This window comes from Lissotriton vulgaris, chromosome 2_1 (assembly GCF_964263255.1).
Source record: "Lissotriton vulgaris chromosome 2_1, aLisVul1.2, whole genome shotgun sequence".
Classification (NCBI taxonomy): domain Eukaryota; kingdom Metazoa; phylum Chordata; class Amphibia; order Caudata; family Salamandridae; genus Lissotriton; species Lissotriton vulgaris.
This window is the reverse complement of record NC_141687.1, coordinates 868,641,752-868,656,193: the sequence shown is the minus strand read 5'-3', so window position 1 is coordinate 868,656,193 and position 14,442 is coordinate 868,641,752. Positions and strand designations below refer to the sequence as shown.

Sequence of the window (14,442 nt, the reverse complement as noted above, 5' to 3'; positions counted from 1 at the left end):
GAAAGGTCTAGTCCTGTAGATAGAGCTGTTTATTCTTCCATAGGAAAATGTTGATTGATTGCCTTCCAGTATATGATGAAATGTTTATGCCTGCTTAGTGCAGGTACTGAAATGTTGAATCTTGACGCCTAGCGTATCTGTGCTCCGCTTACATTAGGCACTGCTTATTCTTGCCGTACTGAAATTCTCCACCTATGGTAAGAGAAATGTTTATTCCTGAACGCCTACAGGGATCTATTGAAATGGTTGTCCTTACCTACTGAAAGGGTTGACCTTGGTTAATTAACTGTTCTACATTTTATGGCAAGTTATTCCTACCTGATGAGATGCCGGTTCCCTCAGGATAAAAGGTTTATTGCTAAAGTAATGGGATGCTAATCCCTTTATGAAATGGTTATTGAAATATGCTAATCTATTGAACTGCTCCCTTTACTCCCCTCTAATGAAATGCTTTGATGAGTAATAGATACTGTGATTTTCCACTCCTGAACCTTAATCTTATATAAAAGTTATTTGATTTTTAATCAAACTCACTGGAGTGGCGTCAGTCATTGCGTGCCTTTTATTGTCTCAGTGGATGCGTGTGCTGTGTAGTCACTTAACACCTAAGCTTTCGGGTGCCTACCTGCTCGTGCCAGGCTACCCCCGGGGAACTGGTGACCCCAGTTCCTACACTTGCTTTTAAGCTTTTGTTGATTTTCCAATTAAAGACAAAACATTACTCATATCTACAGATTTATAAGTATGAATGTTGGAAAGTGGGTTATTGGTAGGGGCAAATGTAGGTCTGCCACTGGCAATAAGTCAACTAACACTTGATAGCACTCAGCATAGGTCTTAGAAAATTATTCCTATGCTCAACCCTTGGTAACGTGGCTGTGAGCAGACAGGCTTAACTTCAAAGACAGGTATGTAAAGCATTTAAAAACACCATTTCCGTAAATAATTAAGACAACACCAAATAAAAAGCCTACACCAATTTATTAAAATATGTCATATTTTTATCTTTTAAATGACACCAAAACGAAAAAGATCAACTGTAGGGAACCAGAGATATGAACAGTGCCCCTTTTAGTAATTTAGTTTTCTCTGTCAGGGACACACCTTTATAAATTGTTCTGAAGAACGTTCTCACCACTGTGGTGTGCTGCCTTCTTCAGCAAGCAGGATCCAGTTAGAACACCTTCCTGGAGTTTTGCTTGCGGGTCCTAAAGTATACAACACACAATCCAAGGTTCTAGAATCTCCAAGAGGGTCCTTCAAAGTGTGAAACTTCAATTCAGCAATCCACTTGAACAAAACCCTTACAAATCCACTGGTATTCCAGGCTTTTAATTCTTTGTGGGGCTGTCCAGGTGAGCTCTGTTAACCTGTAGCTTGCAGGGAGTTCCACTCTTGACACCTCTGGCAGGAAGTTAATACACAGGGCTGTAGTTTCAGATGGTGCAGTCTTCATAGGTCCGGCCTTAGAGTTCCTTGCACAGCAAAATCTTTTCAGCAGGGCACTTCTTGCTTCATTCGGTTTTAAGCAGCAGATCTGGAGGGCTCTGCCCCTCTCAGATACTTATTCAAAATTCTCTGGGTCAAGCACCAGGTCACTTCTAACCAATGAGAGCAGGGCAACTCCTCATAGTTATGATCACATCCTGTAGAGTGTGGCATTATTATGTCCCAGAGTGCATCATTCTTCCAAATCCATAATGGCTGATTTTCCAGCAAGGAGGTAAGAGCTGGCTAACACACCCCCTGGGGATGGCTTATTTCCGTGGACTCTCCCCCTACCATCTGCACATACCTTCCTTAAGACTAGCCCTGACTCTGGGTCAAGAGTGTCAGAGTGAAACTGAAACCCAGGCCTCCCCTCTGCCTTTGAAGGGCATAGTTTACGATGCCACCTCCTGGCCTGGCATTCCTAAAGACCAGCACACTGCCCTCCCAGCAGCCTGGCTAATCCACTTAACTCTGACCAATAAGGGCAGACCACTGAAAGGCTGAATTTGGACTTACAAACAAGAAAGTCTCATAACTTCTTGTATGTACATTTTAGGAGAAATTCAACAATATAATATTGTTGGGGGCGTGGTTAAGCACCAGCTAAAATGGCCGCTTAATCCCGGCGCTTCGGGCGACCGAGCCACCAACAACGATAATCCGGCCATAATCCGACAAGCCCTGCCAATTATCTTTCTTTTTCACTTCGCCATCGGAGGTGCAGGATTGGCTGGACAAGGACTTGCCTGCCACTGGGAAGGGAGCGGAGGGACATAGCTGGAGGGACACACAGGTGGCATCCCCTGAATCTGTGGCTGGGAGAACAGAGCTGGATTGTCAGAGCCAACGCTCCTGGAGGTCCAGATCCGCTAACCCTCGATGGGACACCCCAGAAGCTGCTGGGGGCCGCGGAGACAGAGGCCTCAGGACCGATATGTGGTCAACAAGAGTGTAACGAACAACACCATGCTTATGTATGCTGATGCACCGGGGGGGAATGTATTTACTGCATAAGGATGTGATGGACAGGTAACGAACAATCTTCATGTAGGAGTTGTACACTGCACGGTTCAACTGCTGTGTGTCGGGGTGGGGGGACCCGGGCAGCGGACACGGCCGGGGCTACTGCGCGGCCTTGACAAAAGGTCCACTAGGAAGGGAAGACAGGTTATTTAAAGTTGTAAGTTCTCCCTCGCCCGGGGTGAGTTCAGGACGAAAGGCACTCTGCTAATTGGGGATGTGGGTAGTTTCAAACCTACGGAGCAGGGAGGGGGGTGGGAACCTGGGGAGTTGGGGAAAGGGGCATTGGAGGGGGGGGTGGGACGGGAAGATGGGGCCTGTTCTGGGATAGTGGTATGGTCACACCAGGGATGTATTAGTACTGCTGAAAGTTGTGTTAAAATGTGCAGGATGTCAAGTCAGAAACGTCTCCTCAAGAAATGCAGGGAGGGTGAACCGGTGAAAGAGACACATTGTGATGAAGTGGGATAAGAATCTAAAGAATGAGCTGGAATGTCAACGGGCTGGGGGACAAGCTTAAACAGACCATTGTGCTACAATTTGTCAAGAGGCACCTCCCCGATGTGGTACTCCTGCAGGAGACGCATCTTCTGGGTAACATGCCACGCACTAAACCGGTGGGGCTACACCCTATCGGCCCATGCCGGCTTCACCTCAGGATCCCGGGGGTGGGCATCTTGCTTAGTCGTAGCTTCCCCCTAGTTCTAGATCTCAGACTCTGACCCCTTAGGGCGCTTTGAGACAGTGTCAGGTACATGAGAGGGTCACAGGTTGAGCCTAGTCACTACATATATCCCGCCTGGTCTTCAAACCCAATCATATCAGGACCTAGGGAAGCTGCTCCTTTTGCTCCCGGAAGGACGACTCCTGGTGGGGGGTGACTTTAACGCTTTGATATCGGGGACTTTTGACTGACTTCCACCAAGGGACACACCGTCAGGTCACAGATGGCTAGCAGACTTTCGAGGCTTTTGGTCTCATAGACCTCTGGCATACCCGCCACCCACGGGGCACGCAATACACCTTCTCTGGCCCACATTGTTCATTTTCACGCATTGACTACATACTAGCACCCTTGTACCATGACATGACAGTTCAGGAGGTGGTACCCCTAGCGAGAGGGATCTCGGACCACTCACCTCTATTGGTTGGGTGGTAGTGGTGGTGGTGGTGGGGGGGGGGGGGGGGGACTCACCCTCTCTATAGACCGATACTTTGAGGACAACGAAGGTACGGTGGCCTCGTCAACGGTGTTGTGGGAGGCTTTCAAAACTGTACTGAGAGGGGAAGCCCTCTCTGCGATTGCTGGCCGTCGCAAGGAAAGGGAAGAGCATATCGTTACTATGGAAAGAGACCTCCTAGAACTTGAAACCGTGGCTCAAACTGAGGAGAAGCCGGAGACAGTCCACCTGATGGAACTCAAGGCGGAAGAATACAGGGCTTTGGCCACTGATGCTGCCAGAACTTTAGCTAGAGACAAAGAGCGAAGACTCTACGACCAAGGGGACAAAGCAGGCAAACTTTTAGCCTGGCTAGACAGGAAACAACTTTCTCAGAGAGTAGTTGCAGAGGTCAAGACGGAATCTGGAGACGTAGTCACGGAACCCCGCAACATAGTTAGTGAATTCGCATTACACTACCAGCGGATATATAGCAGAAGCTCTGATAGACCAGAGGAGGACTCAGTCTCATTGCTCACTGACATTCGAATGTCAACCCTCTCTGACTCGGAGCGTGATGAATTGGAGGCGCCACTTACTATAGAGGAACTAGTCCGGGCGATCAGGGATCTTCCACAGGGAAAAGCACTTGGGCCAAACGGCTTGCCAATAGAACTTTATAAACTCGCACCTGGGGGCCTTAGTCCTAACGTAAAGCGTATGTTTGAGGAGAGCAAGGAGTGGGGTATTTTACCTCGCGATCAGCGCATTGCTACTATAGTGGCCATCCCCAAGGAAGGGAAACAAAGTGACTCCTGTGCCTCCTACAGGCCCATATCCTTATTAAACGCAGAGCCCAAGATTTTAGCCAAGGTCCTCGCAAACAGGCTCAAACCAGCCCTGTCCGTACTGGTCCAACCGGATCAGTCTGGCTTTATGCCCCACCGGAACACAGCACTTAACCTCTGGAGAGTACAGAGAGTGCTGGGAAGATGTCACACCTTCCAGGAGGACGCGGTTCTGCTGTCTATAGACGCAGCAATGGCACTCGATACGCTCTAATGGCCCTATATGATGGCGGTCCTCCGCAAAATGGGCTTCGGCCCGAATTTTATAGGGTGAGTGCGCCTCCTCTACTCGGACCCCCTGGCCCAGGTCTCTGAACAATAAAGTCTCTGAAATATTTGAACTAGGACGGAGAACGTGACAAGGGTGTCCCCTTTCGCCACTCCCATTTGCCCTCTCACTGGAGCCTCTGGCCACCTGGATCAGACAGGACCTGTCCCTGATGAAATACGCTGGGCTGACGGGTGAGAGGATAGGGTTTCCCTCTACGCAGACGACATCCTCCTTTACCTAACGAGACCTCGCAAGTCCCTGATGGTGGCCATGGATATTTTTGCTAGCTTCGGTAAAAACTCAGGCTACAGTATCAACTCGAGCAAGTCCATACGTTATATCCTGAGGGGTGACACTCCCGCACCCCCCGAAACTGCCCGATCACGGTGGCCACGGAGGGGTTCCGCTATCTAGGGATTTTTATCTCCAAAGAGAAAACCATCAGGTACGAAAGAAATCTTCTTCTGCCCCTGCAGCGATTCAAAAGAGACTATGCCTCCTGGCGGAAGCTCCCACTATCCCTCCTTGGACGGGCGGCACTCTTCAAAATGATGGCGTTGCCGAGGTTCTTATACACCTTGCAAAATCACCCAGACTTGGTCCCGGACTCCTATTTCACGTCCATTGAGGCAACGCAGAGGGAGCTATTGTGGACTGAAATGCCCCGCATATCCCTTCGGAAATTGACGCTAGGATGGTTCGACGGTGGTATAGCGCTCCCAGACATCCGCAAATATTACTGGGCTGCACACCTCTCAGCCAATAACCAGGGCACCTACTGTGATGACAATGATCCAGGATATGGAATGGATCACTGGCTTTTAGCGGGCAGCAACTTTGAGGCGGCGCTCTACTCCAGGCCGGGGAGGTACCCACTGACTAGGCCCACGCACCATTCTGTGCAGTTGTGGCATATTGTGCAACGCAAACTAGGATGGTCTAACACCCTTACGATGGCCACCCCTTTGGGTCTCGGAAAGACTGGGAACGCGCGGCCGAACCAAGGGGTTCCGCAACTGGGACCTCATAGGCATCTCACACGTTCGGGACCTGTGGGGCCCGGACGGGGTGGTGCCCTTTGCCTCGCTCCAGCGCTCCTACGAACTGGCACATTAGGTACTTACAGGTTAGGCACTCCCTCCACGCTAACATCCCCGTGGGAACACAGCCCCCAGACTCCTCCCCGCTAGAGGATAGACTTCTAGATGGCCACCTGCCCGAACACGCCATATCCCTTACCGACAAAAAGATAATTAACTCACCGCCCAGACTTGCTACTCCCCCTTAAAGGGAAATGGGAGGCCGATGGACTCGAAATAGACGAGGGAGAATGGAGATTAGCACTTGCCTCCCCTAAGGAAGTGGCCATATCGGCCAGACTCCGGCTCATCCAATTAAAAATCCTACACCGAGTTTCTCTCGGGAACTAGACTACAACGAATGGGCCGCAGTGATGATGGATGCTGTAGGCGGGGGTGCGGAGAGATGGGAACCTACTTCCACATACTGTGGGAATGTCCACTGTTGAGGCACTACTGGGCCAGGGTGACCAGTTGTATGCAAGAGGTGTGGGGAGTGGAGCTAAGGCTTGAAGCCAAGAGGTGCCTGTTAAACATATGGGAACCTACAGACCTGCCACCCCGTGGGAGGTTATGGGCGACTCTTGGGTTCGCAATAGCTAAAAGAAACATCGCTAGACTATGGGGAGCAGACCGGCCTCCTAGAGTGGGCCTATGGAAAACTGACATGGACAGGTGCATGTTCCAGGAAAAAACTGTGTACATGGCAAGGGGGTGCCCGAAGAAGTGGATAGAAATCTGGTCCAACTGGAATGAATATAGAGGTTTCATCTGTGTCCCTCCCCGAATTGACCCGATTGACGAACCGCTTGCACTGTGACCGCAATGTTAAGTTTTGCCCTGAATGCATTATAACATCAAGATTATGTATGTACTGTGACTCCTTCCACTGCAAAATGTGGATAATGACTGCTCCGATTGTACTGACCACTGCCCTTTTTCTTTGTTGTTAATAAAAAGAGGATGACTTTGCAACAATGAAGAATAAAAATAGGTAGTCTTTTGTTTGAGTCAATCGTAATAGCTGTTCTTTAAAGCCGAAAAGATGGCTAAAGAGCTAATATTTTCAATTAGAGGGGCCCGCTAGAGAGGAGCATGGCTCGATAATGAAGCATGCCACTTCTGTAGGTGAGGGCTTGTGCGTCCTATAAGGGATAGCTCTTGGATCTTTGGAATGAGTATCAGTGAAGTGTTGGACAGCCCAATTTTCACTTCACACCCCTTTAATGGTTTTGGTGGAGTGGAGCTTTATAGACAGGTGTTGGTCTCTGTGCAGCAAAGCTCTTTGGGCTGAGAAAGAAATGTGGTCCAGCACTTAAGGAAAGCCACAGACCTGACTCACTGAGAAAGTGCCACCTTTCTTGCACTGGCATGCCCCCACTTTTTTCTGAACTGCTGATGTGCTTTGACTGAGTGTGCCCTAGGTTCCTGCCAACCAGGTACACAGGGCCTGTGTTCCTTCCCTAAAAACTGTGTTGAAACTAAAACCCAATTAGCAACTCTGGCCACCTGTCAGCCCCTAGTAAATTGTACCCTAGGTACCCAGGGCCTGGTGACCAGAGAATACCCCTGAGGACTCCAGCACTTATTGTGCCACCCTCAGCGGCCCTGTACCCTGACACCCACACACTGCCTTTGCAGGCTGAGTACAGAACTAAAAAACAACAACAAAAAAAGTTGACATGGCACACATCCCTGTGAGCCATGCCTACAGAACCCACTGCCCTTGCATAATTCAGTCACCCCTCTAGCTGGGTGCCCTATGCATGAGGTGTGGGCACAGGTGCATGAGTCCTGTGCCCCTACAGTACCCAGGGCCATTCCTGGGCACTGTAAGTACAGTGATGCCATTAAGAGTATATGGTGCTGGGAGGTTGTCATTACGAACTCCACAGCACCATAATGGCTACACTGAAGACTGACAAGTTTGGGACAAAACTTCCCAGCACATTATACCCACACTGATGCCAGTGTGGGATTTCATGTACAATGCACCAGAGGGCATTTTAGAGTTTCCTTCTGAAAACCTAACCTACAATCCACGTCTGGGCTGAGTGGCTGCAGAGGAAGCCACACAGCAGACATGTTGCTGGACCCCTGGGTGGAGAGCCCCCCCGCTCTCCTGGGCCTGCAACAATGCACATCCTGGGCACGGTGCTAGGTCTCCTCCCCCAGGATGGGCAGGGTGAAGCTTCAAAAGGCATGCCGCCTCTGAGCTTCTCCAGACCATTTGCTGTACCCAGCAGCTGGCCCTCACCAGTCCTGACCCCAACTATGGCAGGAAAAACTACGTCATTGGGGGGTGCCAGCCTGTGCCAACCCCACCCCTCAGGTGGGGGAGACTAGGTGAAGCACGACCCCGTGCTCCGGCCATCTTGAAGATGTGGAGCTCTGCCCAATCACAGCTAGGATCCTGCCCCCCCCCCCCCACACAGGAGAGGAGCAGCTAGGGGTTGTACCCACCCCAGGACAGGGACCGGTTGGTCCCTGCCCTTGCCCTACCTGTAACGCCCCTAAATTCAGTATTTAGGGGCTCCCTGAACCTTTCTTCCTCAGATCCAGATACCAAAAGAAGAAAGAAGATCAAGACGAAGACCCGCCGCACAGCTGCTAACAGGACAACATCAACTGACTTGGCCACAGCCCTACCGACCTGTCGATCCTGGAACCTGCTCCTGCCTAAATCCCGGTGACTCCTGCAGACAGCAACTTTGGGACACCCAGAGGACCTGCCTGCTTTGACCCGCTTAAAGACTGGGACTCCCATCAGCAGAGACGCTGCTGCAACAACGCCTCTGGTGCCAGCCAGGAAGTTCCGGACCAGCCCACTCTGCACCCACCGAGCCCGGCCCGTGCCAGAGTGATCCAAGACCACGAGGACGTCCCGGCGGCGACTGGGAACCTAAGTCCAGTGCCCAAAGACACTCCTCTGTGAACCAGACGCCTACAGACTCAGAAAAAGGCCCCCCCACCCCCAACCGCGACCAGGTGAGGGTAAGCTTTTCCGGCACCCAAAGACACCCCTGCACTCGGCGCCCTACAGCCCCCGTGCCTCCCTTTGGGGTACCTACCTGTGCTCCAAGATCCCAACTTACCTCTTGATGTGCTGGTCGCCCCTGGAGAGTCTACGCCCCAAGCCTGCAGCCTTTGTTCCCTTTTTACCTTTTCCATTGGATAACATTGAGCGCCCGACGGCTCAAAAGCACCCAGCCGTTCGAGTACCGCTGGCTGTGCCACCTTTGTCCTATCCTGCATCCCCCATAGCAAGTGACCGGAACCCAGCTCCCACAGCAGCGTGGCCTGCTAGCCAGCAGCCACCAACCGTAGCCCCCCCCTGTCCCCATTGGATAACATTGGGCCTAACTACCTTTGCACCCGGGCGCCGCTGAGAGTGAACTAACTGTACCTACCGGACCCTGGGGGACCCCCGACTCTATGCCCAGAACCACAACTTCACTAGTCGAGTACTCACCAGGAAACCAGTAACTCACTTACCTGCCATTGAATAACATTAACTGGTTTGACTCAAAAAATCTAAGTGTCTACTTTTGAAAACTTGAAATATTCATATAAAATCATCCGAATTCGAAATACTCACCTGGGATCAGGAGAGGAGCCAGTACTGTACTTTGTAGCCCAGCGCTGAACCGTAAAAGTAATCCCTAGCGGGTTTACTAGTAAATTGTATTTTCTCCATAGGAATCAATTGTCTGCTTTTCAATGAAATTTCTTCTAAGTGTCTACTTTTGAAAACTAGAAATATTCTTTAAAAATCATACGAAATACCGAAAAGTAATTACTTACCTGTTTTAAGTCGAGACCCCCAGTGCTGGCCCAAGGAGCCCAGTAATGGATTACAAAAGTAACATCGTACTTTACCTGCAAACTGAATTTTTCTGTTAAAAAGTTTTCAAGTGTGAACTTTTAAAATACCTTTTTATTCCTGAAAATTCACTGCAATACCTAAAACGTTTTTGCTAAACTGTTTCCAGCTTAGACCCCAGGACTGAATCTATGAGCCAGTCCTGGAATTACCAAAGTAATCAACTGTGTTTATACAGGAAAACCCATTGTGCTTCATGCTAAATTGTGAGTAGAATTGTGTTGCCTACTGCAACCCCTGTACCTATTTTGTTTACCAAGTTAATTGCCTTTCTGCAAAGTACTCACCTGAGACCTCGCATATTGAGAACAGTATATTTTGATGCCTGTTGGTTCTAGAAATAAAACAACTATATCTTTGATATAAAAACAATTGGCCTGGAGTTCAGTCTTTGAGTGTGTGAAACCTTTTGCTGACTGAGTGTGTACAACAAATGCTTCACACTGTCCGCTGGTACTGCCTTGCTGCTCGACCAAGCAACCACTTTAGAGAGTAAGGTCACACCTGGCTTTAACCTCGGTTATACCTATGGGGTTTGTGGACTCTATACACACTCTATCTTATTCTGGTCCAGTATATATAGAGCCACTTTCTCACACTCACCACCCACCCCATTAAAAAAGAAAATCTGCAAACGAGGAACAAGAACTCTCAATAACACTTATAACTTCAACAACCATGCATAGTTTGAAGGTGCATGGTGCAGGCAACGTGCAGGAAAGGGCAAATCCACTGTAGGTTAGAGATACATAGTGCATTGCTGGTAGATACTGGAGGAAGAATCAGCTACTCATTTCAAGCTTAAGACCAACACCATTCCCCACCAACCAGTCCCAGCAAGGTAGAGAAAAACTCATCTAACCTCCGCCTTGTTGAGTCCTCTTCTGGAACCCCGGATGGCCTTGCTTTCTTCCGTCTTCTCTTCTGAGAAGGCGTTTTTGGCATCAGCTCTGGTTCAGCATTGAAGTCACTGTGTAGAGAGAAAAAAAGCAGCTTGTTTTTCTGTCATCTCAAAAGGGAGGCCAGTGAAAAAATACAGCAGCAATAGTTCACTTCTTTAACAAGTTAAAGAAGATACATCAAAAGGGGTAAGGGGGGTTATCCCCCACCCAAAACCAATATGCTATATAGGTGTACCAGAATATAGAGAGCTAAAGCAGAAAATTTGAGGGACTCACCTGCTGAACATTCGACGAGCTTCTTCCTCGATCTCTCTCAGCCATACCATATGCTTGTTTTCTATATTCAGAGAGAACTCTTCGTATTTGCGTTCAAAAACTTCTAGCATTTGGGCAGCACCCATCATGTCAGCCATGATTCAACCTGAAACCAATAAAGCAGAGGGATTAGATTGGGCATCCAGCAAAAATACAAACAGTCAGTACACCTTGTAGCACTCTGCCATATACAACACTGCAGCATTCATTGATCCCCACTTTTAGGTAGAGCACCAAAAGCACCAGAATGAGTGCACCATACTGCTGGTTGGAAGTGAAGCAAGAACATAAGATGGGAAGGAGAGATGTGAAAAGTGGACTGACAACGGAGTTTCAAAGAAAAGAAGCTGTGGCACTGGCAAAAACTAAGTGGACCAAAAATCGATTACAGAAAGAGGACTCCAAGCATTTCTAGCTAGGAGGCAAAAGGCTACTGCTATCCACCATTTCCTTAAAATATTAAGCTGTAGTGGCCCAAGGGGATCTACAGTAGCGTTTTCCAAACTGGGGGTGACAAGCGGATTGCTGGTGGGTTGGGGAAAAGTCTGAGGAATATATAAAGATGCCTTTACATTGTGAGTTTGTCAAATTAAACTACAGAAGTCAAATGTCAGAATCGGTTTTCTGACAAATTGCTTCTTATTCTTTTAACATGGGTTTGGGGGTTTACTTTTCTTTCTCGGACTGCAAAGTGAGAGGAATTTTTAAAGATTTATGTGAAACGTGCAGAGTATAGGGTGTGTGGAAGAGAAGGAATGGATTTCTTTTCTGAAGGACAACACAAAATGTTAAAATACCTGTAAAATAACAGTATGCGCTCCGCAAGCAAAAATAAAGCACATTCTCTCCCACTAGGTGGTTACACAGTGCACAGAATCCAGGGGTTCCCCAAAAGTGTACAGGGCTCAGTGTAAAACCCAAAGTGCTCTATTAGTGGTATTGTGGGCGCGCACGCAGCCTTAGGCTCAACACAGGAGGGTAAGGCTGCACAACACTGATCAATAATGGACACGACACAAGAAGTTGATACAGACCAATTTTTGAAAAATAAGCCTTGTTTATATTTTGAGACCAAGATCTTTGTAATAAGTGAAGTAAGTTGTTAAAAAAAATCATTTTTTTATTTTGAAAAATTCACACTTAGAAACTTTTCAGCACAGTTTAATGTTATCTTACAAGGATAACAATATCGTGGTTCAACAGGTAAGTAATGCACTTACTATACCAGTCTTCAGAACCAACAGTCAGCACGGGGTAAGTAAGGGTCAGGTGTTTACCAAAACTGCACCACCAGCAGCACAGGGGCAGCTGGGTGCAGAGATAAAATGCTTTTCAATGGAGGCTACGAGTGCCTAAAGCCTCATTTGTTGCAGGTAGGTAAATAGGTTGCAGGGGGCCAAGCTTTGGGGGTTAGCACCAGAATGGCAGGGGTGTCAATCCTTTTCTATGGTTATTCTTCCTTTGGAAAACAGGCTACAGGCGTTACACCGGAGGTTGCAGGAGGGAAACCAATGGCAGAGGTAAGTAGAGGTGCAAGGGGCCGTAGGGGTACCATTGGTTTAGCTCACCAAGGCCCTGGGGCTTTGGGTGCAGGGGTGCCTCGAGTCTTCCTACTGAAGCTGGTCGTGGTGAGCCTCTGGATTCCACTGCAGGCACCGCTGTGGAGATCAGGCAAGGCCAACCAACGCTGGACACAAGGTCTGGATCGCTGGGGAGACTTCCCTGCACACCTAAGCCATTTAGACACAGGCCTTGGGAGTCTGGTGCAGAATGGACAGGCATTGGGATTCCAGCTGTATCCTGAGCCCTTTGTGTCAGTTTCTTCTGCAAAGGTTTGCTGTCCATGGGAGATTGGAGTCTTTTCCAAAGGAATCAGTTCTCCCAGGGGTTTCAGAGGTCGCTGCCTGCAAGACAGGTCGCAAGTTCGTAGAAGCTGGTGACAGGCTGGTAGGGCTGGGGCCAAGGGAGTACTCTTCTTCAGTTGGGGGGAGAGGGGGTATTGGGGGGGGGGGGAGGGGGGGCTGGAGACCAGGCTCTGCCCAAAAGAAGCATTGTGCTGCTAACAGTGCTTTGCTTTTAGCTGACAAAAATGAGCGACACAAAGCCGCTCTGTGATGGCCCAACACCAACATGTTTTGTAATTTATATTTTAGCTGGACGGGGGTGTCAAAATGGAAGAGACTCCAAATATTCAAACCCATACCCCCACTTCTAATAGTCACACTGCGGATACTTGTGCATGGTAGTAAGGCCGGAATTGGCCAGAATAGTATATTTGGCAATCATGTATTTGATTGCATTTATAAAAACGGTAACAAAACATAACTGCAATATTTAAATATGCATACATACTTAAACATTATAAATTTAATAAAATTTCGAAAAATTCTGAAGGGAGGGCCTGATAATTTTTTCTCCCACGGGGGGCGTGGCATTTAAAAGTTTGAAGACCACTGATCTAGACTTTGGGCTTGAAGGGCCTTCCATTCTTTCTGTGTGTGTATGCGTCTTTCACAAATGTTTGCTTTTGTTTGGTAAGTTATGCGTAACTAGTCTCTTCTTTTGGTGTTTCGGACCCTCCCAGAAGACGGTCCCAGTTACATGTGGCCTTACTTTTTTTTCATTTAGGTTCCTTTATGCGCAGTATTTGTTTTTGTTTGCCTCAGCTCGTGTGTCAACACAGTTCACGACATTTGCAAACTTTGAGTTTGCTTTGTTCAGTTTAGCCGGTAAGAGCAGTCCTCATAAGCACGTGTGTTCTTAATGGCTCCTAGGCTCTGAGCACCCTTTTAGTTAATGGTCCTATAAAGCATGTTCTTAGAGAACGGCAGTTTTCCGAAGGCGCCTAATTTATTCAAAGTTGCTTTTCTTGGATGTACACTGCAGCACATTAGCATGTAGCAAAGGGGTGCTGGTGCCCATAGACTGACACCACAGTGGACAAATTAAATAAATGCTCGGCTGTAGTAAGCTGTTCCACATACACGAGGCAGGCTGGTAAGTACATGGGAGCCTGCTTAGATGCACGGTGTGGCCTCACAGGAAGTCGTTCTGACTCGTCTTTTCCATTAACCTCCACTCCTTTGAAGCACAAGTGAGCAGTAAACATTACTGAACTACGCTGGTTTTGCATTGTATTCCGTTATCGAGTAGCTACGTTTGGCATGCAGAGCAAAGAACGTCCAGTCATATTAATACATTTCACAAACAGATTTGTCTGAAGTCTAGGTGCATGCATGTTCTGTGTTTATAATACAGCTGTCCACTCGCTCTGTCTCCAATAGCCTCTTCCCACCTCCCTCCCACTTGATCCCAATCCAGCCAGATGGTCCTCACATCTGAACACTCCATTGCTATGTTTCTGTACACTGGGAACCAATTACGCTGCTTTGCTACTGGTAATACGGTTTGAACACATTTTCACAGTTCTGGTATTTATCTTTCTGCAATTGAAGTTCAATTCTTTAAAGCAA

At 48.3% G+C, this 14,442-nt stretch overlaps 1 protein-coding gene across 4 annotated transcripts in view; it reads right to left on the bottom strand.

The window, feature by feature from the left end:
- Positions 1-14,442, bottom strand: part of INCENP (inner centromere protein) — a 212,983-nt gene that overhangs the window by 171,227 nt on the left and 27,314 nt on the right. For all 4 annotated transcript variants that reach the window (XM_086956376.1, XM_086956374.1, XM_086956375.1 and 1 more), the window contains exons 2-3: positions 10,931-11,075; positions 10,615-10,722 (exon numbers count right to left, since the gene is read on the bottom strand). In XM_086956376.1, the coding sequence (XP_086812502.1) occupies positions 10,615-10,722; positions 10,931-11,067 (245 nt within the window). In that variant the 5' untranslated portion in view covers positions 11,068-11,075. The remainder of the gene's footprint in view (positions 1-10,614; positions 10,723-10,930; positions 11,076-14,442) is intronic.